The sequence below is a fragment of the Serinus canaria genome, chromosome 11 (assembly GCF_022539315.1).
Source record: "Serinus canaria isolate serCan28SL12 chromosome 11, serCan2020, whole genome shotgun sequence".
Classification (NCBI taxonomy): Eukaryota; Metazoa; Chordata; class Aves; order Passeriformes; family Fringillidae; genus Serinus; species Serinus canaria.
Window position 1 is genome coordinate 2,186,674 of NC_066325.1, and position 27,731 is coordinate 2,214,404.

General features: G+C 40.4%; 1 protein-coding gene across 1 annotated transcript in view; it reads left to right on the top strand.

The window, feature by feature from the left end:
- Positions 1 to 27,731, top strand: part of LOC103821145 (transcription initiation factor TFIID subunit 4-like) — a 145,325-nt gene that overhangs the window by 13,849 nt on the left and 103,745 nt on the right. Inside the window, exons 3-9 of the mRNA XM_030227644.2 lie at positions 4,484 to 4,615; positions 4,898 to 5,125; positions 5,970 to 6,092; positions 7,201 to 7,290; positions 9,035 to 9,289; positions 17,534 to 17,639; positions 21,615 to 21,729. Coding sequence (XP_030083504.1) covers positions 4,484 to 4,615; positions 4,898 to 5,125; positions 5,970 to 6,092; positions 7,201 to 7,290; positions 9,035 to 9,289; positions 17,534 to 17,639; positions 21,615 to 21,729 — 1,049 coding nt within the window. The remainder of the gene's footprint in view (positions 1 to 4,483; positions 4,616 to 4,897; positions 5,126 to 5,969; positions 6,093 to 7,200; positions 7,291 to 9,034; positions 9,290 to 17,533; positions 17,640 to 21,614; positions 21,730 to 27,731) is intronic.

A 27,731-nucleotide genomic window follows, 5' to 3' on the forward strand; every position in this document is an offset into this window, starting at 1 on the left:
CTGCCAGCAATCCTGTTCCAGCCTGGGCTCCTCTCTCCACGGGGCCACAGGTCCTGCCAGGAGCTGCTCCAGTGTGGAGTTCCCGGGGTCAGAGCCTCCTCCAAGCACCCCCTGCTCCTGTGTGGGGGCTGTAGGGGCTGCAGGGGATGGATCTCTGGTCCCTGCTGGAGCCCAGGGCTGCAGGGGATGGATCTCTGGTCCCTGCTGGAGCCCAGGGCTGGGGGGGATGGATCTCTGGTCCCTGCTGGAGCCCAGGGCTGGAGGGGATGGATCTCTGGTCCCTGCTGGAGCCCAGGGCTGGGGGGATGGATCTCTGGTCCCTGCTGGAGCCCAGGGCTGGGGGGGATGGATCTCTGGTCCCTGCTGGAGCCCAGGGCTGGGGGGGATGGATCTCTGGTCCCTGCTGGAGCCCAGGGCTGGGGGGCACAGCTGCCTCTCCCTGGGCTGCCCCCCAGGCTCGGGGGAACCTCAGCTCCAGCTCCTGGAGCAGCTCCTGCCCCTCCTGCCCTGGGCTGGGCTGTGCAGAGCTGCTCCTCTCCCACAGCCTCCCTGCTCTCAGCCAGCTGCAGTTCCAGGGGATTTCCTCCCCCTTGCCAAGTGTCCCCAGAGGTGCTGCTGCTGTCACTGAGGGGCCCAGCCTTGGGCAGGGGTGGCTCCGTCCTGGAGCCAGCTGGAATTGGCTCTGCTGGACACAGGGGAAGCTTCTGGCAGCTTCTCCCAGAGCCCCCCCAGCACCTGAACCTGGCCATGCCAGCTCAGTGCAAGTGAGATCCCAGATTTGCCCTTTCCTTGTGCTTCTGCCAGTGTCTGTGATCCCACATCAGTTTCTCTTTTTTAAACAGTGCCCTTGATTGTTTGAGGCATCTCAGATAACATCTTAGCACGGGTTGTTGAGTTTATAAGTCTTCTAGATTAATGATTAGAAATAAAATTGAATTTCATTTCAGATCTTGCAAATTTAAATTTAAACTTGAAGATCTTATGAAAATTGAGTTTTGTATAACACTTAGTGAAACCATGTCTTGGAAGATGTAAAGAGGAATCACAATCTGTATTGTGAAAAACTTGGTTTTTGTGTTAATGTTTGTTCAAATGTTATTGGGGTATTTTCTTCTTTTTGGTTGATAGGGGCCAAGTTTATTGACAGGAATGATCATGAAAAATGTATGGAACTTGTCAAAAGTGAGCTCTAGTGCAGAGCCTGTGCTGCTGGTACCTGCAGTGTTGGTCAGTAAGTGGTTCTATAGTGCAAAATACAAGTTTTGCTCCCAAGTTTTTGCATACTAACCTCTGGCAGTTTGACTTCATTTGATAAAGCTGTGAATATGCAATGCAATCTCTAAAATTGGTACAGTCCTGCCTTGGCAGTGACAAATAATCTTTGGTTATTTTGATTGTTTCCTCCATGCTCAAGTGAGTTGCATTTTCAAATGCAGCCTTGTGTATTCCTTGAAGTACAGAGAAGCTTCTTTGTGCACAGCAGGTGAAGTGAAGGTACAGCTCTCCCAAGCTCTGCCTCCCTATTCATGTGCCCAGAGCTCTGGGGAGAAGGAAAGCAGAGATGTTGTCTAAGGAGTGAATTTATAGGACACAGAGTATTTCTGCAGTGTGAACAATTCCAGTGTGCTCTGGCAGCCTAGGTGGAAGTGACTTTTTGCAGCCTGAAATCAGAGTCATTTGTGTTCCCTGTGTGACTTGGGCAGGCAGAGCAAACCTTGGGACCTTCCCTCCCAGGCTGTCCCTCCTGGAATCCTCTTTGCCCTGTGGCTCTGTGCTGGGCTCCCTGCTCTGAGCTGTGTGGGCAGAGCCAGCTCAGCTCTGTGTGCAGATGCAGCCTCCAGTGTCCCATGGGCATCAGCAGCAGCTCACTGACTGTGCTCATTCATAGCCTGGCAGTGTCTGAGCACAGGGCAAAAGGCTCCTCAGTGTTACTTCCCTCTGTTTAGGGAATGTAAAAACATCTGATTGTCTAATAAAAAATAAGTTACATTTGCAAAGGTGTTTCTTTCAAACTCTTCTGGTAATTTCAGAGTTTAGTAGCATCCTACCAAACCTCAGCAGCTTTTCCTCAAGGAACACCATGAATTCTTTTAAATTCTTCCAGAAGGAACTTGACATACTGGGTTGTGATTTTTTTGTTAAAATAATGTTGATAATTTTTGTTTTCTCTTTTATGTATTTCTCATGAGATCTGTTTACAAGCTTCCTTGGTAGAAAACAGAGCTTTTTATTTCTAAATAATTTTTATCAGTTCTCAAAGCATTCATGTCGGGAATCCTTTGAGTGTCTTCTGGCAACTTGTAGATGTCACTTGAAGATCATTTCCATGATATTTAAGAATTTCTCCAGGCTAGTTCCTTGTTATGTTTTTCATCCCTTCGTTTCAGACTTACCTTTTTAACCCTTCTAAATTTAGGAACCATGTTAATAAACCATTGCATTACTTTGTTTGCAGTTCTCTGGTGGTGAGGGATTTCTTCATATCCAGCACTTTAGTAGATTTTACTGCCATTTTCTATTAAAGGCTTTTGTCACTATTGATTTTTAAAACCAAGGGTGAATTTAGTTTTCAAGTTTCACAGTTTGCTGCTGAGGTTTGGCACATGGGAATGCATTCTTAGTTGGGCATTATAATAGTGAGAATTTATATTTTAATTATGTGCAGTTTTATTTTCAAGTATGTTCCTGTGATGAAAAATGGGCATTTATTAGCTGAGAGAAATTCTCTAGCTTGCAGTCTTATTCTGTATTTGTGGATTTCTGGCTGCAGCTCTTGCCTGGAAGCTAATAGCTGCCAGAAGTGCCCCTGGTTATCTGCTTTTTTCCAAAATCCTCACTTCTGGAAGCCAGACTGATAAGGGCACAGATATCACAGGCATGCTATGTTCTTAGGCTGGAAACTGATTATAAGTGAGTGAACAAGATACACAATATTTGTATTTCAAATGCAGCACTCATCAGGTAGATATAATTTCATTCAACCAGTATTTTAAAATACTTGGTCATTTTTATAATGAAGAAAAGAGATGGAAGGTGTTTAAAATAGGAGAAGCTTTATGTGGTACTTCTTACAAAAAAACCAGATAATTCTGCTTCTTCATGATGAGGCTGTTTGTTGTCTCTAGGCTATCTCAGGATGGAAAGCATCCCTAGTCAAGATTTTAAAAATCTTGAGAGCTATACAAACAAAAAAAGGGGTTTGTTCAGATGTCAGGTAGATTTATTTGATTTGTTTTCTTTCCTCCTTTTTTTCCCCCAAGTACAGAAGATTGATATCCAGTAGATGATGTTGCTGGACTGATTTGTAAGGAATCCTTGGGGCTTTGAATGCCTGCCTGGGCTTCTGTTCCTTTTGGAGATATTTTAGAGTACACTAGATGTTCTTTGGAGAAGTATTTTATGTAAGTTTAATAGACAATGTAAGAATCTAAAATAAGCAGTTCTTTATAAAATATGAATTTTAGAGACATATGAATTAAAATTTAAATCAAGAAAAACTAGTTTTATCTTGTGAGGAACAACATCAGCCGTGATTTATTACTCTATCCACTTAGAAAATTTGTCTTTTTCAAGTGTGTGAATGGAAATCTTAATAAATAGAAGTTATAAGACACCAGTGTAGCCTCCATTTTTAGTAATGTGTGGTTTTCATTTTGTCATAATTGCCATATTGTGTGATGCATTTCCTTTATAATGGTATTTACCTTCCTGCAGAATTAAGTAACTTCTCTGGAGACATTTTTTAATTCCTAAATCTTGTCCTTTTGTAAGATGACAAGAGATTTCAGTCTTGCAATGAAAGTAAATCACAAAATAAGTAATATGATTGCTAAATAAGATAAATTTCCTGAGCTATAGAATGTAGTGCTGACTGAAAGGCTGTAGGTCAGTCACTTTCCTTTGTCTGCTCTTCATATTGCAGTTGCTGTCTGGGTACAGACTGTGTTCTATGACAAAGCCTCTCCCAATGCTTAGATTTTGTTTCTCTGCTAGTTAATTTCTATATAATCCAATCTGAAATTATTTAAAGAATATTTTTCTGCTTTCTAAATTTTCTGTCCATATTAATTTTCATAAAGAAAAAGCCCTACAACAGGCCCATAAATACCAAGAGGACCAGTATGTGTTACAGGCAATGATAAACTCAAATATTGATGAATACTGACATATAACTATTATAACTGAATTAATGCATCAATATAGCATCAATTTTTTTGCAGGTCACATTTGTTTTTTCTGATCTTTTCCATATACCTGTATGAGTAATAGCTTTCAGGAGAAGTACTGCAAAGCTGTCATTGAACATGAGAAAGCAGATTTTTCCAGTATATGTGAATATACATATAGAAAAGCACATTGCTAGGTTTGATTTTTTTTTTCAGTATTAATAATGATTATTCTTACAATCACTATTATTAAAAAGCCTTGGAAATCAAGTTACTAAGGAGGAAAAAAAGTGAAATGCTCGTTTTCCCTTTCTCAGCAGCCAACATCCGTGGGCACCTCCAGCGTCCGCCTGGGGCTCCCGGTGCAAGCCAAGGTGGTGCCATCGACGGCAGCGCCCGCCAGCGCCACGGCCACGCTGCCAGGAGGGGCTGTGCTGTCCCACACCACGGTCAGGGCTGGGGACACTGCCTGCTGGGCTCGGGGCACGAGGGGACCTTCAGGGTGCATGCATGGAGCAGTTGTTCCCTGGGAGAGTGGGGAGGCCCAGAGCAGCTGTGGTTGCCCTGGGATCCATGGCAGTACCCAAGGCCAGGGTGGGATGGGGTTTGGAGCAATGTGGGGTGGTGGAACTGGATGAGCTTTAAGTTCCTTTCCAACCCAAACCATTCTATGATTTTGCTTTTTTTTTTGAAAGTGACAATGAATATTTTTTAATATAAAATATTAATAGGTATCGGTAGCTACGACGAGCGCTCCAAACCTGTTCAAGACGACGGTGGCGAGTGGAGCTGCAGCCTCGCAGCAGCCTGCAGTGCTCAGCAGTGCCCAGAGCCAGGGCTCGGGGCAGCCCCCGGGGCAGCCGCGGCTGCCGCTGCCCCCTCCCACGGCAGCGCAGGTGCCAGCCCAGCCCCTGGTCATCCCCAGCTCTCCTGTGCCTGGAACCACCGTGGTGTCACAGGCGAGTGGCGGAATTGTGGAAACTTTGTTTTCTTAGTGCTTTAGGGACTCCTCAGGAGTGCTCAGAAGCAGGAAGAGCTTTTTCTTCCTGCAAGCTTGTATCCCCTGATGGGACAAATAGTTGGCCAACAGGAAAGCCCTTCCCTGGTTTCAGCCAGGTGGGATACAAATGCTGGGAGGGAGGAAGAACGCTTGTGGTCAGCTCTCCCCACTGCCAGGTCTGCGGCACTGGGGAAAGAACAGCTCTGATCCTGCAGCCAGAACAGTCAGGCCTTCAGCATATGGACTGTCCTGTTGCTGGGCCTTGAAACTATGGCTGCACTGAGGTGTGATGTTTCTGTTTCTTGGAGCAATTACACCATATAAAAATAATGGCTTGTTTTACTACTACTGACAAAAAGATAAGTCTTCAAACATCATCCTATTTCTAATTTGATTTTGCTGCTGTAGCTGCTTTGTACAAAAATATACTGAATCAATAATTTAACAAATTAAGATAGCTTGGGGAACGTTTGTACCTTGTCTGTTGGGCCTCTCAAAGGGGAATTAATCTCCAGCAATTTGTTGTGTTACTTCTCATATTTAAGGTTATTTGTACCAAAGAAGACTGTAAAATATAAAATATATTTCTTTCATTGATTTTTTGTTGTTATTTGCGAGCTATAATGTTCAGTTACCTAAAGAAAAGAAAATCTCAGGTAACAAGCAGTAATAGCAAAACATATTTCATATATGGCCTGAATTAGAAAAGTTTCATCATTTTCCTTATTTGTAGTGGTCAGCATGCATTGATTGTGATGAAAAAATAGCATGGAGCTAATATTTGTTTTCTTTGGTTTTTGCAGGAAATGCAAGAGAATGTGAAAAAATGTAAAAACTTTTTAGCTACCCTTATAAAACTTGCTTCTCATAATTCACCGTCTCCTGAAACGTCCCGCAATGTGAAAGCTCTGGTTCAAGATTTGTTGGTAAATGTTTAGTTACCATTTATTTTGTCATTCATCTGTTAAACTTCTTGTTTATGAGTGCTGAAAACTATTGCTTTGATCTTAACAATTCCTTTGGCTGTAATGAAAGGGGTTGGGCTTCATCAAAATTCAATATTCTGTATGTTATATATATTAAAAAATCTGTTAAAGGCAGACTTTCTTTTGATTTTTGGAAGGGGAACTGCAGCTGTTCAGCAGTCATATTCAATGATTCCTGTGAAAACTTGCTTTAACTTTTACCAACATGAAAAGACTTAAATAAGTAAGGGTAACTACTTATAGTATTTTAAATGAAGTACCCACACACATCTAGGGTAAATATATTTGTTGAAGCTTGGTTTGCTTTAGTTTTCCACTTGTTCTGTATCACAGGAAGGCTAATTAATGTTTTTATTACAACCTGAACTTGTAACTAATGATACTTCTGAAGTATGATAAAATGCACCCAAGTTAGAATTCACTTAAATTACTGCTAAATAAATGACTGATTATGTATTTGATATGAGTGTGTATTTTGTGAGTATACATACAAATTCATAGAGGAGAAATTTTTGTATCTACTTATAGGCATGCTTTTTATGTATGGCCATGCTTTACATATACAGTAGTTTTATATACAGTTTATAGTTTTAGTCCATAGTTTTATATATATGGATTCTATAAGTTAAATTGTACCATCAGAATTGGTTTTGGAATTACTACAAAGGCTGATAAATTTCATATTTTTAAGGTTACATCAACAACCTGTTGTTGTTTTCTTTTAATTTTAAAAAAGGAAATCACTATGTAAATGTTAGCAAGAGAGTGAAGTCCCAAAAGAGACTTGAGTGTTTCTGGGGCCTCATTTTGTCTGAAACTGTGCTTCCCCAAGGGAATTCTCTGCATTTTGAGTGACATGTGACATGTTTGAGTTAGTGCTTGGCAGAAGGACCTTAGAGAGGAGTTAAGGGACTTCAGCTCTGAAAGTTTTTGATAAGGCAGCCTATTCTGCTAGGGAGATATGTGTATATAGTAGCTGGGAAAGAGGCAACCAGACAACTGAACTGAGATGTTGATGCTTTATTTTTTTTTTTCCTTCACCCTGAAGGATGCAAAGATTGATCCAGAAGAATTTACAGGCCGCCTTCAAACAGAACTCAAATCATCTCCTCAGCCATATCTTGTACCTTTCCTCAAGGTAATGTGAATATTGTTTGGATAAATGTATTCCAGAGCAGAATTTCACTACATGAAGTCTTAGAATATCCTTTTTAAATAGTGTTATCTTCAGTGGTCCAGGACTACCCTTCCTTTACTGATAAATGCTGCCCATTTCTGCCAAGATCTTCCTGCCTGGAAGTGCTGTGCAGGCTGCACCTGTGTCAGCCCAGGCAGGTGCTGCTGTCAGCTGCAGTGGCCCTGGGCTGCTCCTACAGCCTGGAACAGTGCTGAGAAACAGGGAATTGCCACAGGAGGGAGACCTTGTGTGTTTGGGACCTTGGCTGAGTTTTAGAAAAATGGATTTGTCACCCAGGAGTTCACAGCTTGAGTAGCCCTGATCTAGAACATTGCAGTCATTAGATTACAAAATAAAAAGCAGTTTGACCCTAGTTTGGAAACCATTCATTGGCTATTCTGTAGTGATCCTTTACTTTTAGAATAAATACACTTTTCTGTGGCAGTAGGTAATTTTTTGTGGAGAAAAAAAACATTCACATTTCAAAAAGTCCCAAGTTATCTTTACAGAATGCTTCAAGTAATTTACTAAGTTGTTTCCATACTGTTTTCCTAATCTATGTTTGGGTCATTGATAACTTTCAATCCACATGTAACAATGATTATGAAGAACTGAACTGGATAAAGTGTTGTTTAGATGATTCTACTTCTAATCTGGAACTAACCAACAGTAGAATTTCTGATATGAGACCAAATGGATTTATTGTGGGGTCCTAAGTTAGTATATGTGGGGGTAAATTTAACTGTTAATTGGTTCTGTAAATTAGCTACAATAACTTCCATGTGCAGGATTATATACAAACATAAAAAGCATGTTTAAGTACCAACAAAACTAAAAATATGATTTTAAAAGTATTTTTGATCTAGTTCAAAACTTCTGTGTTTAGGGCAGGTTTTCTTTCTCTTCTCTTCCTGCAACTTTGCTTCAGAACTTCTGCTCCTGTTTTTTCAAGTTATCATTAACACTTGTATGTGGCTTTTACTGCAGTCACTTCTAGCATCATGATAAGTTTTGATTTATTTCCTTTCTTTGAAGTCCTTTCTGGGCAAGAGGCATTAAGTTTTTAAATCAATGTTAGAAGTTTAGAAAGAGCTGTAGCTTGGGTTGAACACTGTTGCATTCTACAGCTGCCTGGGGGAGCACTTCAAAAGAACACTTCTGCCACTTAAGAAGTAAAGTTTGTTCATGAAGGTACAGTACAGCATTTTAGAAGTATGTTTTCCTTGAAATGGTGTGGGGCTTACAGTAGTACAGTTTTCTAATGCACTCCCAATACATTACTTCAGAAATAATGCAATGAACAGCCACTGCTCTAGGGCACCACCAGGGAAATCTTTTGGTTGTAGGTATTGGAGGTGTGTTAGGAGGAGTAAATTGGTGCAGCTTGCTGGGAATAGGGTTGCTCCATGGTTCTGCCTTTGCTTCTTCCATTTCTTGCCCTTCCAAAGACCTAAGCTGCAAGTTCTAGATAGTCTTGAGAAGAAGAGTGATTTTTCTACTGCAGTGGAATTAAGGGCATGTGAAAATCTACAGGGTTGCTAAATTCAAACTAAAAGCTTATTAAAAACTGAACTTTCTCTTACAACAAATGTTCAATTTAGTTCTGTTTGATGAACAGGCAGTTAATTATGTTTACAGCAAATTTCAAAATGCTTTTTGTCGATGTGCTAAGTTTGATATTTCATAAACTTTCTTCTGTTTTTAGAAAAGTCTACCTGCACTGAGACAATCTTTACTGAACAGTCAGCATTTGGTTTTGCAAGGCCAGCCGTCTCAGCAGGCACTCCCACAGACCAAGCTCTCTCAAGTGATACCTCAGTCTGCCTCGGGAATCTCCTCTGTTGTCACCACACAGACAATAGGAATAAGGCAACCAAACAACATTTGCACAGTCTCTGTATCAAATACAGTGCAGCCTCCTCAGGTTAAGGTGGTACAGTCAAATCAGAGTTCTCAACTGGTAGGTACTGTAGTGTAAAAGAGGATTTCTTAATGAACTGTACAGCAGTTTTCAGTGTCACTTTCATTGCACCTTGTTTGGGAAAATTCTTTTTTGTTTGTGTCATATTCTGTGATACGTGGTACTACCTCATCTTCTGTCATTTCACCTGTATGCTCAACCATTATTTCAGGTAAGATTATTAACAGAAATTGAGGGAAGTGCACTCTTGGTCTTCTTGTCTGCAGTAGAGTGGTTGTTGTATGAGCACAGTGGAATTTGAGGGAATTACACATGTAGAACAGAAAGCTTTCCAAGATTTACAGGCAAGAGTATAATGTTGAGTATGTCATTAGGTGTGCTGCTTTGCTTTAAAATTAAAATGAACTCTCATTTTAAACTCTTCTGCACATAGTTATAACATCTTGTCGAACAAGAGCTGTGCTGTAGCAGGTGTTCTGTTTAGCAGTAATGCCATTCTCTGTCACTCACTGAACTGTATCTTTGTTGTGCATAGTGGAGCATTTATGAAGTGCTTAGATTCATTAATTTCAAAGGCACTATCAGCAAGGCAGCTGCACAGCCAGGTAGTCACTGAGAGTGTGGTGACTTTATCCTGCTCTTACACAGGGTCTTGTGTGTGTGTTTGCACTTGTAATTAAAAGATGTTAAGGATTTTTACAAGGCCTTGAGTTTATACAGGCATTGCTATCCTTTGTAAGAGTTTCCTTGTCTGTGGTTTCTGTGTGTGTGTGAGTAAAGGACTTCACTTAGGTCTCAAAATCATACAGGGAGTATCAGGATGTATCAAGTTGGTAAAAATTTATATTGTTGAGGTTGAGAAATGCAAATGTGATAATGTAAAACCTTAAGTGATTTGTCCTTGAGTTTATAGGCTCTATAAAACATATAAATAATTTGTAATGTGTGTGGAGAGAGAATATCTCTTTTGCATTAATTTAAAAGTAGCAGTGCACAGCCTGAAAATACCTGTGCTGTGTCTTGAATCTTGCAGTAAACACTTTCTAGTGGTTAAATGATTAAATTTAAAACAAAATTAATATAATTTAATAATCCTTTAGTGAGCATGGTTTTAATGTGTAAGAACTTCTTGAGTGGTAAGATTTGTGACTCTGGCACTTGTAATACACACAGGACAGTTGGGTGCTTTTCACCTTAACTTGGCTGCTTCAGTGCAGGTCCAGCCACTTGCATGCTTTCTTTTCCTGAGGTGGCTCCTCCCCACCCTGTCTGGATTGTTACATTAATTAGAAGAGTGCTCCTCACACCTTCTGTGACATCTCTTGGATTTGGCCATGTTTCATGACTGAATGGACAATAGCTCTGGCTCTTCTAGGCAGAAGAGTAGAAGCTGGTCATAATTACCGGTGGAAAAATTGCTCCCTGTCCCAAGTTAAGCAAATTTGTGTCTGCAGCTGACAAATTGCTTAGAGGTAGAAGTGTCCGTGGCCAGTAAGTCTGGCCTTATCTCATGCCACAATCTGCTGCCATGTAACATGGCTTTTCCAGTGTTGTGCAGCCCACTTTAAGTGCTCCTGTGCCCACTGGGCAGGATTCACCCCACCTTTTGAGAAACACTGGTGTAGGACAGAAATGGGTAAGACCACAGGAATTCTTACTCCTATGATTATAGTTCTGGTGGAGTATTTTCTGGTTGGGATAAAGCCAGGCCTCTGCCTGTCTCATGTCAATGGATACTCTAAGCAAGCAGTTGTGATGTTGTGAGTAGAGATTAACAACCTGAGGAGCTTTTCTGACATGCTTGGCTAACAGGAGGAGCTGGAAGCTGCTCAAGTGACATTGTGGAGATTGATCTGATGGGCAAGAGAAGTTGGTTTTCTGTCTGTAAGGAGGTCACAGGTTGAATTCTCATTTACTGGGTACTTGAAATGACCACTACATTTTCAAAAGGTCACAAACTGCACAAAGCTAAGCTGTGCTTAATATTATTTCTTTTCTGGAAAAGATATAATATATAAAAATATATATAGTAGGGAGAAGACATTAAGAATCATAATTTATTTGCTTTAGTGTGAAACTGTCTTTTCATATTTCCTTTAAATTGATCAGCCTTCAGTTAATAGAATCAAACAGTGCTTAAGCAGGCACTTAATGACCTTCAGAGTAGTTCTATACAGACAAAAGCAGCATCAGACATCAAGAGTCACTGCATCAAAAAATCTGAGCACAGCAACCATCAGCTCAGGTGCCAAGCAGACAGCACAGCAGCAGCTCCATATCAGCCCAGTAATTGCTGATAAGTATTGATTTGTTTGCAGTGACACTGTCCCAGCTCTCAGTGCTCCCTGAAATCAGAGCACAGGGCTGCTGGCCATCTTGCCTTGGACTTGTCCAGGAGAGGAAGATTGCAGCTGGCTTGCCTGGGGGCAGCCAGCCCTGATGGAAGAACTGGCTGAGCTCCAGGTTTTCCAGGCCTGAAGCTCATTGGAGAGGGTTCCAGCTGGCTTTGCAAAGTGTCCAGCTGCAGAAGGGCAAGCTTGTTTTAGACTATGGATCTTTTCATCCCAGCCAGTTTACAGCAGTCCAGTTTCCCCTAAAACATGAAGGGGCTGTTAGCTGTTCCTTCCTTTGTCTTTTGTGTTTCTCAGAGGTGCCAGCTGTGGTGATGCTTTCCCCAGTTGCATTGAGGTACCTTGCAATGTGAAAACCCTGTGTGCTCTGTCAGCATGCAGCAGAGCTTGCACAAAGGCTTTGAAATGCACAGTGCTAGCAGAGATGAAACAGGAGACTTTTAATGTGTTTAGTAGAGTACTGGAATCATGTTCCAAAGCATGAAAAACAATGCTTTATAAAGCTAGATAGTGCTACTTGTACATAAGGAAAAGGGAAATTATCCTAGGCTAATACTTTATTGGTGAGACATTTATGAGATAAGCCAGCAATAATTTTTTTTAATTGCTTCAAGTGCAATGTTCAAAGTTTGTCTCAATTCTTAGAGTCCATGTGCTCTATGTTGCCTTGTGTGTGCAGACATTGCCTGTCTTGTTTTGGGTGTTGCAGCAGGTCAAATTTGTGTGTGAATAAGAGAGATGTTCTTTATTACACACATGGAGGTTATGAGTGGATTGATGGGGAGTGGAGATGGATTAGCACTTCCTAAATTAGGCTGGCACTGTCTGCATCACAAGGAGAAAGTAAAAGCCAAATATTAAACTGGAGTGATAAAAACACCCAGTAAGAAAATCAGTGATCCATCTTAAATAAAACAAATGTCATTATATACAAAGCTGTATGAAGATTCATGCAGGTCTAGGAGTAGGAGGGATGTATGGAAATGCATCTGCACCATTTCTGCTGCACTGCCAGGGCACAGTGTCCAGAGGGCAGGCTCTGCCATGTTCCACGTTACACTAGAGCAGGATTTGCTCAAACATTTACTGACACTTTCCCTGCACTCTCACAGTGGTTGGGGTCTCTCAGAGCTGGGGTAGAGTAATGGAATTTGGAAACAAGATTCAGCAGCAGAATAAGAATTATGTTATATGGGGATGTTCCACTTGGCTTTTTAATTCTCCACTGAAGCTTTTCTGGCATCACTCTTCTGTTCATGAATGAATGGAATTTGTATGCATTTTAGTGAAATTTTAGAAAGTAATTTTCTTTTTGTCTTGTCTGCAAGACAGCTTAGAAATGGAAGAGTAATAGATGGCTGTTTGGATAAAAGGAATATTTTCTATTAATTGACTAATAAAGATCTAGCCACTGACATGGAATTTGGTGTGCAGTAAAATATAAATAGAAATGGCTGTTGAGCAGTACATATCTGGGATCCATTAACAGGAACAAAGCCTGTGCTTGACAAATTCTATGCCTGTCTGAAACACAGCCTAGTGGTTTTCTGAGTTATCATGGACTTTATTTTCAGAATTTTTAGGCTGTATGTTAAAATAAAGAGTATATTGTCACTGATTGCTGTTTGGAAACCAATCACAAAAGGCCAGGCTTGAAAGCAAAGATTGAAAGAAAAGCTTAAGAGAATTGAACACACATAGCTTCTTCAAACACTCATTGTAAGGGAGAATAAAAGGGAAAATTCCTTATTTGGAACAGATCAAGATGATAAAAATATGAATAACAGGATATAATTAAATGAAGTAGGATTTAGGTAGGATATAAGGCAAAATATCCTTAAAGCAAGAGAGAATATTAGATAGTAGTTCAGGCTCCTGAAGACAGTGATGAAAAAGCCCTAATTGAACACACTCAAAAGTAACCATTTGACCATTGTAGGAAGAATTGTGTAATAAATTGGAGGAGCAGGTGGGACAAGTGATGTCATGGCTTCTGTTTTATTGTTCTTCATTTCTTTGTTGAAAGCCTATACTCAATGGAATAGTGTTGTTGTCATATTAACATTAAAATAGTAATTTTTTTTTTTATTTGGGAGGACAAATAATTGCTTATGTATATTTTGAGGCACCATTGAAAAACTGTAGCTGCTACTGCAGCATGATAAGCGATGGTAAATATGAATTCTAGGCCCACAAAAGCATGAACATTGTAAGTTAATGCTGCCAGATTACATGATAGCTGAGGTTTGATATGACATTTATCTTCAGGAGTGAGTAGACTGATAAATCACAAGTGGCATAGCCACAAGTGAGCTAGCAAGTGTTTACTCATGAGTGAAGATAAATGTCATATCAGACCACAGCCATTCTGAGTTTTATGTGTTTATGCATGTCTTGTTTCTTCCTTCCACATTATTTTTTTTAACTTAATTGAGAGAAAAAAAAAAAGCTTGGTAAAGGATATATATTTCAAATTTATTTTTGTTTTTCATTCTTTGCAGAAGCTCTTGTTTCCTGTGTTTTTGTCTTTACTGCAGTACTTGCTTGATAGGTTTAAGCTTTTGGTTCCGATGCTTTTGTTGCAGAGGGTGATTCCTGTGAGTTGAGCCAGGCTGGTTTTGCAGCCCTTGTCAAGTAAAGGTTGGAACCTTGTGCCATCTGCACTGGTCCAGGAGATTTGCAGAGTCCTTGTCCTCAGAAACCTTAGCAATGAATTCTAATCTTACTGTCCTAAAGGAGTTTCCCTTTCAATGCTTTGTAGGTAGTGGCTCTCATTTCATTTTGTCTCTTGTGCAGGCATGAGAAAGACTGATAACTTCTGTTCTCTTTCTGCTCCTGTACATTTGATGTGCTTTGGCTGGATTCTTTCTCAGTCTGTATTTGTTGGTTTTGCTGTTGATTATTGGTCTGTGTTCATGTCTGTAATTTGTTCTCTGTCCTACAATAACATACACAGTAGAAGATGCCATGGAATGATCATCACCTTTTGGCTTGAGATTAGGACCAGAGAGAGCCATTACTTTATTCTCATAGAGTTACCAAGTCTATGCTTTTTGAAGAAAACCCTTAGGAAGGAAGAAAAAAAAAAAGAGTATTTCAGCTGTCACCTCTTTGCTGTTCTGGTTATCAGTAGTGTGATTGTTGTGTATCCTTTTTGTCTTCATGAGCCTGCTACCTCATGGAAGCACCTTTGTATAAACATCCCTTTTTTCACCTGGGAAAATACAGTCAGCTTTAGCAAAGGGCAGAGTAGGATCTGCAGTGTGCAGGAGGTGAGAGGAGGAACTGGTCTGGCACAGCAGCCAAATGGTGAATCCAAGTGAATGTGACGAGTGGAGAGAGGTGACAAAGGGAGAAGAGCAAAGATGAAACAAAAAAGAGAGGGAGAATACTTTTTATTGTGAGAAATGGACCTCTTACTTTGCAGAAAAATGTTATTTTGTCGAATAAAAATGTAGGTAACTGTTCACACATTGCACTTGGAGAAGCAATGCCTTGACTTTGCTGCTTTAGTGTGTTCCTTGAAGAGCTCCAAAGTGCAGCAGCCTAGGCCATGATTCTTCAACTTTGACAGATGAATTGAAGAGGAATAACTAGTACATGACAGTACTTGCTGTCTCAACACTGTCTTGATCATAATTTTACCATTTTCCTAACTCTATCTAATCTAGGCAATGACAAATCACGTTCTGTCTTTTCTGTTTTCTGTGCCTTAGTTTTCTGTTGGTGTGGTTGCTGTCTTCAGAGGTGTACATAATTAAAATGCTTCCCTTTTTAGGGGTGGTGGAAGGATGAAAGTTCCTGGATGCTCTGAAGACTTTTGTATTGTCTCTTTACCTTTTGTGACTCAGCACTTTAATAAAATCAGTTTATGGACACAGTGTGAAAGGTTTGAAAGGAGTCCTGGAGGTGTCTTGTGCAGCCTCCTGGAATGTATTGGATAGTAAAGCAAACATTGCCATTTATGTCATCTTACTTAAATGGTTAAATGGTTAAATCTTTAATGGTGTTAGTGGCTCATTTTGTAGGGTATTCACATGAAAATATTAATTGAGGGAAAAAGAACTTGGTTCTGAACTGTAGAAGTTGCCTCACAGAGAGAGAAAAAAAGAGGCAATTGCAAAAGATTACTGTAATACTAGATGGTAATTCTGTTTAGAGGTCCCACACATCTCCTTTATGGCCTGGCTTCTGGTCCATTAAGGTACAACAGCTTTTCTTCACTATTCTCTGCAAACTGATCCAGTAAATGTTTGTAAAAGTGGCATCATTCTCCTTTTTCATACCAATGTATCTTAGCATGGATTATTCTTGTCTTTTTACCAAAACCACACTTGTTCTTGTTTCCTGTGCATCAAAATGCAGTTTAATTCAACTTTTGTCTGTTATTTTCACTGATCAACTCTGTTTCTTTCCTGTTTTTAAGCATGGTAGCTGTTTTGTCCTTTCCCCTCTGAGTGTAACTAATTCACTCTCTGTCTTGACCAAGTAAATTTGTATCTGTTTGCTCCATTTCTGTGCTTTGTACAAATGCTTCATTTTCCTGCAGTGTCCATAGTTAAAGCTGAATCCTTAATCTTTTTTCCCTTTTCTCTTTCTGCAGGGTGGTTACTGCTAACACTTCTGCTTACACAGGTTCATTATAACATTTTGACTCTCTGTATTTTAGGACGTACAAAGTGCAGTTGAGTGACTTCAGAATGGCCCAATTTGTTTTTTCTGCAGAGTACATCAGAGATCCCTCATTAGTCTTGTCTTGTTTGTAGTTTTCACCTGTGTCCCTTACAGTTTTGGAGCCCTGGTTCCTGCTGATGGAATTAGCAGGAAATTCCCCACTGCTCATCCAGCTGTCACGTCCCATTTGCAGATGTTGGTCCTTTCCTTTTCTCCATAGGTTGCTGTGCAGTCAGAGCTTTGGCCATTGCTGTCCAGCTGAGTGCAGAGGTTTTAGGGGCTGCTTGTGGGAGTGCTGCTGTGTGGAGGGGCAGTGGCTGCTGCCTCCAGGAGGGAGTGCTGCACTCCAGGGTGGGAGGCTCACACAGGGGGGGAGCTCAGTTGTGACTGTGAGCAGCACCAGAGTTGTGGTTGGAATCTTCCTCCAGTAGTTGTTTGCCACTGGTTTATTTGCAGAGTTGATTAGGGGTTTTTTACAGCTCTGCAGCATCCACACATCTTTCTGAATCTTCTGTTCCTTACATCTGTGCCTATCTTGTTCCTGATCATGTGAATGTTGATTTTGTTGTTGTTGTTGTTGAACATTTTGCTGTTGATTAAATATGACTCTTGCATGTGTTTTCTTTTTCATTTGATTTGTTTATGGGTCAAATTTTATGTTTCTAACCTAGCTTTAGTTTTAAGGAAGAACTTCAGAACCTGAATTAGTAGTAAGTGAAACCTTGAGAATACCAAATCAGCATTTAAAAGATTTGTAGGATGTGATCACCACAAAATTTGGTTTCCTTTCCTGTGTATATCTGACTTTGGAATCCATAATATTTTAGAATTTATTTTTAGTATGTTTTCTTTAAAAAGCATAGATATTTAGTGCAAGGCCTGATGTTTGTAGGTGGATACCACTACAATTATTGCAGAATTTTCTTCTACAAAACTGCTTTTCTTCCTAGTGAAATGTCTAAAGACAAAAATCTGAATTTTGATATTAACCTTACGAGTTTGCAATCTATTTTTAGTGAAGGTTGTGAGCTATGACATCTGTGTCGTATATTATTGAATTTTTTAAAGCATAATGGCAGTTAGGTATATACACACACACACAACCACATGCATTGCATGAATATGACTTTTGTCACCAGCTGGTTGTGCTTGTAGAGATCCACGTGCTTATCTTGGTAATGACAGGTATCAGTGTATTTACGTTGTGTGTGTTTGTGTATAAAGAGTATAATATAAGTATACTTTTCTTTAATAATAGCAGATTATCCAGTCAACATCTGCTCAAACTGTGAAACGAACCCCTGCTTGCCAGACTACCCAGATTAGGATGCCAGTGGTAATAACTCAGACCATTAGACCACAAGGTATGGGTTTAAATGTTCTAGTGAGATTGTTACCTTTGTATGAATTTTGTTGTCATTACAAATGAGTAGCATGGAAAACCGTGCAGTGTTGACGTTGGCAACATTGTTGACATTTATTTTTACCTCCTGCTGGCTGAAGAGTGCATGTTTTCATATGCAGTTTCAAGGTGTTTCAGACCAACACAGTGAAATGTTTTGGAACAACCTTAGGACTAAACTCTCATATGTTTAGCTCCTTACTTAGCAGTTTTTTATGGAAAGTTCTAAACCAGGTCAGGAACTTGGCTCTCACTGTCCTAAACTGTAACTCTGGGCCAAGAAACAATTTTTTATTTTCCTGAAGCCTTGTGGATGCCTCAATTGAATCATCCTACTTCTAATTCATACTCCTGAAGCAGAGCATGGTAGTCCCCATCTCTGCAGCTACAGAGGTCAAGGTGAGAGCCCTAGAGAAAATTCTCAAGCCTCAGGTTGGTTTTCCTTGACTCCTGTCAGTATGTTTACTTTTTGGTGAGGTCAGAGACTGACATGCCATGATCAGCCACAGCATGTGGTTTGTGCACACCTTCCTCATCTGTGTGTGCACAGGTGGGTTCATTCTGGCTGATACTTCCCACTTTCTGAGAGAATTCTTGAAGCCTCCTTGCTTCCTAATAAATACCCATTGGTTCCTTTCTCCCACTGAATCTCTTAGGCTTGGGTTTTATTTTTCCTGAATATGTGTGGGAGTATCTTACTGGATGTGGGCATTTACAGATTGAGGGTTTGTAATGGAATACAGAGCTTGTCATCTTCAGGTACTGAATCAGGACTCAGGCTAGTTCAAATGCACATTAAAGCTATTGCTGCCTACTTGACTGCATTGCTCGGTTGTTTCTGTTCTCCTTGGGAAAAAAAGCATCAAAAATGTTTAACAGCACTTGATGTTTTACTTGCTCTGCTCTCCTAGGGGAATCCAAAGGTTGAATGGACACAAAGACCAAGCTGTCACTGTAACCCTGTAGGCTGTTTTCCAAGTTAGGAAGGAATACAGTTACTCACCATAAAATGTGTTTGTTTGATAGCCCTGATACTCATGTCCTGAGTTTATAACATGTCCATGCATCCTATAGCATGAGCTTTCACTTCTGACTAACGTGTTTGAGAGTGAAGGCAGATTTCATTTCTTTGCTTGTTCAGTCTCCAAGTTGTGAATGTCAACGGTGTACTGAGAATTTGCATGATACTGGCATCTGTCTTGTAAATAGTAGGTTCAGAATATTCAGAATATGAGTTTATTCTTGATAGCCCTTGATCAGCCAGTGCAATGCAACTTAACTGACAGTTTGTCTTATGGTAGATGGTTTTATAAAAGCCAATTTATTCAAGATGCTACTTTCTGGTGGATTTATTCAAATTTACAGGTTTGGTTAAGCCCTTCAGAATATGGTTTTATTCACACAGACAAAACAAACAAGAATAGGCAGTTAGAAAACATCCCAGTTTAAAACCACTCCTTCTGCAGCCCACATCTAGGGAGCAGGCTGCCTGTGTGCTGGCAGCTCTGTCATGAGTGCATCATTGTGATATATTGTTAAAACCTTTTACTGTAAACACCAGTGTAATGGTATTTTATACTGACCCAGGTATTCCTGCAGAAGAAGCTAATATACTGGAATAGGACGTCATCTAAATAGAAATTCTGGTAGCAGAATTTTGTGGAGTGTGACTTGTTAAGGGTAGCTACCTCAGAGCTGAGCTGACCTCCACAGTGCTGCATTTTCCTCCTTGAGAGGAGTGACTCTCCAAGTGTGGTGTACCTTCAGTGCATCCATGTGAACAGACTGTAATGCTTCTTAAAGCAGTAGTTTAGATAAAACTGGCATGCTTTAAGGACCTTGGTATAAATAAAATTACTTCCACACCAGTGGAATAACACCATTGTTACTGTGTGAAAAATTCACACTCCTTTACCAAAGCACTCTACTAGTATAATAATTAGGTGAATTCCATCTCATGGATTCGATGGAGGAATTGAGCCAAATAATAAAATAACTAACTAGAGTATTTGTTGCAGCTATTTAACCAGTGCTGAAATGCAGCTAGGAATTTATAAGCTCCTAAATTTGGGCTTATTTTTCTAGATCATGCTAATTAAAATTTGAAGCAAGGATGCAGTGGTGAAAGACTCTGTATGTCATTACCAATCCCATGATATATCTAGGCCTACAGGTGATTTTAATTTTCAAAATATGCTCTGCCCATAATAAAAATGGATAATTTAGGCATATTTTATGTCTAACCCTTAGTCATGCACAGTTGTAATTTATTTAAACCAGAAAACTCAAATGTCATCCCAAATCTTACATTCACTTTGCCTGATCCATTGAGTAGGATTACAAATACCTGGGGTGAATGTAAGACTTAATTCTTCCATATCCATATGGACATACATCTTTTGGGGGTGTTTTTTGATCAAAAGTATCATCTGTAGAAAACAAAGAAATATATTAATTCTGGAGGAGTGCTGTTGTTACTTTAAGTTTGCCTTTGCAATGATTTTCAAGGTTAACACATTTTTAGTCTTCTAGATCTTAATTGTACAAAGCAGAAATCTGTTAATTTTTATTATTGTATTATTTCTTTCCTTCCTTCCAGCTCTCTGAGTAGAAAACCTTTCCATTAGTTCATCTGAAATAGATAAATGAATTGCCTGGTCTGTGAACTAATGCTGTCTGTGACATCTCATGGACCTTGAATATTCTGATGACAAAGTATTTTTATTCCCCAGGCTTGAGCCTGGAGTCCTAAATCTGGTTTCGTATTTACTAATGTAAAGAGTCCACATTACAGTTTATTTATACAGATGGAGAACTCAACAAACACTATCAAATTATCTTCTCTTGAAGATCATATGTTGGAGTTGATGAAGACTTCAAAATAAAAAAAAAAGTAATGCAGGACTCAGTCAAAGCTAGCAGTTTTGTATTAGCCAAGAAATGTTCTGAAAAGATCAGATTTTTACTATTCATGAAAGAAAAATACTCTAACTCTGCTGAGGTTCTTACCATGCCTTTTATGTGCAACTGAGTCCCTGGGGTGCAGGAACAGCCTTCACATCCTTCTCCAAGTCTCAGAAGTCTGTAATGCTCAATAAAATGGAGTGATGCACATGAGAGAGCTGAGATCTTTCAAATCAAGTCAATTGAGTTATTTTTACTTGCCAAAACACAGGTGGGATTAAAGGAAGCCCAAAATGTAACCCAAGTAAATGTGTTGGGCCTACTCCAAAAGCTCCATGGCAGAGAGGAATTTAGATCTCTTCAATTTATTGAATGTCCACCACACTTTGGCTCATTTAGAAAGCCCTGTTTAGTTGTACTTCAGGACTTGTAAAGTCTAGATACAGACATGAATTATTTTTGAGTCATTGTTTTCAAGATGAGAAAGCAAAAGGCAACCTTGATGGAGGGTCTGTGTCCAATTTGGCAATAGTGTTCTTCCTTTTATATGCAATGCAAAACATTTTAAAATACTTGCAGTGCTTTCAATTCTGAAATACATGTTTTTCACTGCAATAAAGGACAATTACTATATAGAAAATGTAAAAGGCATAGATAATACCCTGAGTAACTCAGACTTTCAGTATTTGTATTAAGAACATTTCAAATTTGCCTCCTTTATTCTGTACAGTTTATCCAGAAAAGTGGTTTACTGGCAATTGCAAGCACACTTATAGCCATTTTAAATATTAGAGCTGTTCATGGCCAATGGTTTTTGGTTTTGGAATCTTCACTGTGCTGTAAATATTGAACAAACTGTAATGTTAATATAAATTTTGTGTTTTAAAATGTTCTTCTTCAGCATATAGTCTTTAAAAATAATAACTTCCTTTGTTTGCAATTTACAGACAGTTAAATTTAGTTCCTGGACAGAAGGTTCTTTGATGTAAATTGTCTAAGACAGCTCATAATAACATTGCTTGGTGTTTTTCAGGCACAGTAGGGAAGGCACCAACAATACAAGCCAGTAAAAGTCCTGGGGGCTTTGGTGTTCAGGTCTCTGCAAATCAGAAAAACAAGCTGAATGACCCTGGAGGTGGTTCTTTCAGGTAAAAAAAGCAAAAATAATAATAAAAAAATACAGCGGGGTGGTTGGGGGGGATCTGAAGTATAAAACAGAATTTAGAATTGGTGTAACACCAGAGGGCAGTCTTTTACAATAATTCCTGTCTTTTTCCCTGGGATTGGGTGGCAATTTTCATACTTAATTCTGTTTTTAAAGAAGAAAGGGAATCAATAGATATCTTGAGGATTTTTCTCTAAATTAGCATTTTAACGTTTAACAAAACTGTAAATTCTGTGGATTATAATAATTTCGTTCAGCTGAAGTTTTATGTGCACAAGTATCTAAGGAATCTGTGGTTGGTGTTGTGCATTGGATTCTGCTGCTGCTGTGGAATGTGTCCTGCTGGGAGGGTGCTGGTTCTGAGGCTGCTCTGTGGAGCAGCCCCTCCCTGGCCAGGGACAATCCTGGGAGCAGGGGGGATCCCTGAGCAGGAGATTGTTGGTCCTGGCTTTAAAGGGAACCCTTGGCTGTGTCTGAGCTCCCTGTGCTTCCTCTGCTCGTGGAGGTCGGGTGGTTTGTGGGCCCCTGAAAAGGTTCAGCACAGTCCCAGTGATGCACTGAGCTGCTCTGCCAGTTCTTTATGCTCCAAACTTTTATTTATATATATTTAGGATATTTTTACTTTTGGTAGTGAAAACCAAATCTTATGTTTACTGCAATTTGCTCTCGCTAACACCATTTTAGTTGTGTTAAAATATTTTTTTTTTTAATTGAATGACAAAATATTCCTAGATTTTAATTTTCATCTTCTGGGATTCTTATGTTGCTCTGACATCGTCAAACCACTAATTAATTTTCAGGCTTATGCTTTTGCAGGTGAAGTAAAAGAGAATTTGTTGCTCTTTGAAATATCTCTGCTTTTAGGCATGTCAGTATTGTAACTAATAGTGGTAGTACTTAGTATTAATCTGGAAGCAAAATCATTCAATTTTTTATTTTCCGATGCTTTTGCCTCCCACTGAGTATTTAAATGAATTAAAATGTCTGTTGGGTTCAATTGTACTGTCTTAATAAGTATTTTTTATGTTTGTAAGCAACATGAGCATTTATTCTTCGTTAGTATAGCTTTCAATTTTACATACACCAAAAGGGACAGCATTTTTTTAACTGGATGTTGTAAACTGTGCCAGGATTGATTCTTGCATTCACTTAGTTTATACATAGAATATATTAGGTTAGCTGGAATTGTTAATTTTCCCTTGGGGAGAAGCAAATGCTCAAGGCACTGATTGATAAATCAATAAATCTTTAGTGAGTTTGGTAAATAAGCTGTCAAGGGTGTATGTCATTTTTCCTCTAGAGAACAAATTTTAGTCAGAATGAATGTGTTTGTTTCCTTGCATTGTTTTCTCCTTCAAAATACTAAGACACAAAGCTGCATTTAAATAAGTCCATAAAATTGCAAGGATTTATTAAACAACACCAAAGATCAAGCTTTTTCCTGATATCTTAACAAAGAATTCAGTTGTTTGCATATTTGCATTTCAACCCCTAACCTCTCCTGAGGACAAATAGATGTCTGACTATTAAGCCTGAAGGCACAGAGCTGGAAATCTGTATTAATCCTCTGAATGCTGACTAGTTTTCCTCAACATTCCCAGCGTGTGTGAAGAATGTGTTTTTAGCCAGAAGGCAAACTGGCATCTAAAGCAAAGCAAGAATTTTGAAAAATAGTTGTGTTATGTATAAATTTATTTTGCCCTTAGTGTTTTATTATTGCATATTTGTTCCATTATTTTACATTCTGCTTTCTTTAAAATAACTTATTTGAACTTTTCACTTTTGTGACCAAAGTGTTGGTCACTAGAAACAGAAATTTCAACTTCAGTGTGGTTTTTTTTCTCTTCTCTGTTTTGAACTGTAGGAGATACAAGATGGAATTGCATAAAAGATCTAGCAATTAAGAATTTTGCAAATTGCAGCTATGCCTTAAAGGGCAGCATTTATTTCTGAGCTGTAAGACTGCTCACATGAGCTCACTGTTTGTTACAGTAGCTGTTCTGTGCTGCAGAGCTCTCAACCCAAGAGTTCTGCAATGTGAAGCTGTGCTTGTGGAATTTTAGTTCACTTTTTTGGTGTTAAATTTATTATTGCTGTATTTTTCAGAGAGAACTACATGCAACCCCAGCTGGTTGACTTTTCAACTCTGTTAATACCTAAGGACAGAAATTTGAGTTTCCTTCTTAGTAATGTTTCTCTTTGTTTTACAAGCAGAGGTCTAGGCTTGGGTTTGTATCACAACAAGGCCAGCTTGAGGTTTCTGTAGCTGAGAGAAGCAAAAATCCCACTGAAGGGTGCCAGGGACCTGCATGTGTGTCCTCAACTGCTGCTCATCCCCTCTGGCCTCCTTGGCCCCCTGGCAGCAGCTCCTCCTGCTGTGCTGGAAGCAGCAGGCTCCCAGGGGATTCTTACCACAGCTCAGGCAGTGGCCATTGCAGGGAGCCATGGAACCATTTCATTTGTTCCTGATGTTCAGATGGAATCACTTCAGCTGGGAGGTCCAGCCTCCCACTTGGATCAGGGCCTGGTCCCTGCGTGCTCTGTGTTCCTCCAAGGATGGAGGTGGGTGTTTGTCCTCTTGTGTTATCCCAGCCCTTCCAGACTGCTCAGCAGGGCTCGGGGGCAGGGCCAGAAGAGAACAGATCCATCCCTTGGTGTGTGGGATGATGCTGTGGTTTGTGTGCTCCTCCCTTTTGGCAGAAACCTTTCCTTTCTGAAGTGCTATTTCTGAGTTACATCTGCTGGAACCTGGCAGTGTCAGGTTTTATACAGCCAGTGAGATGGGATTTGTTTCCAGAGACAGTTCTGTGAAGTCTCAGATCATTTGAAGCTGATCTTAGTATCTGTTTTATTCTGCTGTCTGACTGCATTTTGAGGTAGACTCTATGTGGAAATAAAAGATTTGTTTTCAGGCCTCCCTTTCATAGCCAAAAAACCCCCAAATTTCTTGTCTAGTATTTTCATTTTTAAAAATAAAAGTTTTGCAACATAAGCAAAGCAGCTTGCCCTTTAAGTGGTAGAACGCTAATGTGGATGTTAAATGGATAACTTCAAAGTTTTCATCTCAAAATGGTATGTGAAAAAACCTTGCCCTTGAGGTTTTTGTTTTTTCAAATGAATATTTCAAGCTATAAGGGGATTGTGTTTTTTCCATGTATTTCAAAATAAAGAAAAATGCTGATCATAAATGTGGTCTGTTCTGTCAGCCCTTTTGCTTATCAGAGAGAAGATTCTGCATAGAGAATGAATTGTGTGGCAAAGCAGTATTAGGGAGACATTTCAAATTATAACATGAATGTCAGAATAAACATGATAATTGATGTGTGAATGGAATCTATGCCATTATAAAATAGAATACAGTAGTGGCTGTTCCAGTATTTTCTAGTCACCATTTAGATGCCATGTATTGTTAATCTTTGACTGTGTGATCCATGGGACCTGTGGGATGCAGGGACTTTGTCCTAATGACATGCAGTTCCCTTGTAGGAGAGGGGAGTCAGTATGTAATGCTGTCCTGATTGCTTTGTGCATTCTTCTGGCTTATTTGGGAGCAGTTCAGTGTGGCAGCTTGGGACAGCAGTGGCTCAAGTCTGACAAAAAGTGCATGAGAAAGGAAAACTCTGCAATCATGCAGTTAAGGTTTGTTCATAAAGAAAATGCCACCAGTTTTTATAATGGCTTGTCTTAATTTAAACAAAATCTTAAAAACCTTCCACAGAAATCTGTGCAAATACTTTGGGTTTTCTTGCTTATTTTCAGATAAGATTTTTTTTGGCAATTGCAAGAGTCTTTATAATGAGGGAAAAGGAGAAGGAAGATTGTTACAAGAGGTTGAATATAGGAGGAAGAATTGGACTCTGGGATTATTGTAGGATACAGTTTGTGTTTGGAGGGAGTCTGAGAACTCATGCTGTCTTAAAAATATATATTGAAATGTTAGATTCATCCTGTGAGACTCAGAATTTAATTCAGTACATACCAGAAATATTTACTGAAACAGTAGAATTAGGATGGCATGGTCATATATGGCAAGAAATACAAAATTGTTAAATACTGTGCTCTGATAAAAAAGCAAAGATAGACAATAATCATCAATCTAGATGACCACTGGATGGCATCTTTGTTCCACAGAATAACTTCTGAAAACTCACTTATCTGGGCTTAAAAGTTCACTTTTATAGGAAACTGTTCAGCAAGAATAGCAGCTCTATATATAAATGTATGTTTCAGTATCCAAACATTTTGTCATTATGAGGTTCCTTGAAGTAAGGAAGAATATATGGATAGGGTTCTTCCTGTCAGAAAAATTTGTAGTCCCAGCTGTGATTAATACATTTCTTATTTGTCTTCCATGTAATACTGAAAAAAAAAAATAAAGGATGTACTTTCAGATTGTAGCTTGCAAGTATAAGATGGAAGAAAATTATTCTCTCCAGGAGTTACAGTAATGGTCTTTGTAAGTGCTGTTGCATTGGTTTTGATAATTGCATTGAAATCTAATTTGTGTCCAAAATACTTGTCTGGTTTTATTTCAGAAATATTTATTTATAATGTGGTCACAGATCTGTACACTGAATAAAAATTGGGAGTAGCTAAACTGCTAAGCAGAAGGAAGGTAAAAGATCAATGGTGTTTTCTTCAGCTATGAAATAAAAGGAGAGAGAAGTGTAGACTTCTCTGAAAAGTGATGTTCTAGAAGTCAAGACTGCTGGTTTGATTTCTTAATGGATGATTGCTTGAAGGAGATTCAAGTACCTTTGTCCTGGCAACCTGATGTGGAAATATGGGAATGAGACTCATGATTACTGCTGGCCAGTTGTGCCCAGCTGTGAGAGCTGCTGGCTGAGGGACAGCACAGGGAACCCTGTCCAGCTGTGGGAGCTGCTGGCTGAGGGACAGCACAGGGAACCCCTGTCCAGGTGTGAGAGATGCTGGCTGAGGGACAGCACAGGGAACCCCTGTCCAGGTGTGAGAGATGCTGGCTGAGGGACAGCACAGGGAACCCCTGTCCAGCTGTGGGAGCTGCTGGCTGAGGGACAGCACAGGGAACCCCTGTCCAGTGGAGCTGCTGGGAGGAAGCAGGGAACCCTGTCCAGCTGTGGAGCTGCTGGCTGAGGGACAGCACAGGGAACCCCTGTCCAGCTGTGGGAGCTGCTGGCTGAGGGACAGCACAGGGAACCCCTGTCCAGCTGTGGGAGCTGCTGGCTGAGGGACAGCACAGGGAACCCCTGTCCAGCTGTGGGAGCTGCTGGCTGAGGGACAGCACAGGGAACCCCTGTCCAGCTGTGGGAGCTGCTGGCTGAGGGACAGCACAGGGAACCCCTGTCCAGCTGTGGGAGCTGCTGGCTGAGGGAGGGATAGCACTGGGAACCCCTGTCCAGCTGTGGGAGCTGCTGGCTGAGGGATGGATAGCACGGGAACCCTGTCCAGCTGTGGGAGCTGCTGGCTGAGGGACAGCACTGGGAACCCCTGTCCAGCTGTGGGAGCTGCTGGCTGAGGGATGGATAGCACTGGGAACCCCTGTCCAGCTGTGGGAGCTGCTGGCTTAGGGACAGCACAGGGAACCCCTGTCCAGCTGTGGGAGCTGCTGGCTGAGGGACAGCACTGGGAACCCCTGTCCAGCTGTGGGAGCTGCTGGCTGAGGGACAGCACTGGGAACCCCTGTCCAGCTGTGGGAGCTGCTGGCTGAGGGACAGCACAGGGAACCCCTGTCCAGCTGTGAGAGATGCTGGCTGAGGGACAGAATTGGGAACCCCTGTCCAGCTGTGGGAGCTGCTGGCTGAGGGACAGAATTGGGAACCCCTGTCCAGCTGTGAGAGCTGCTGGCTGAGGGATGGACAGCACTGGGAACCCCTGTCCAGCTGTGGGAGCTGCTGGCTGAGGGACAGCACTGGGAACCCCTGTCCAGCTGTGAGAGCTGCTGGCTGAGGGACGGATAGCACTGGGAACGCCTGTCCAGCTCTGAGAGCTGCTGGCTGAGGGACA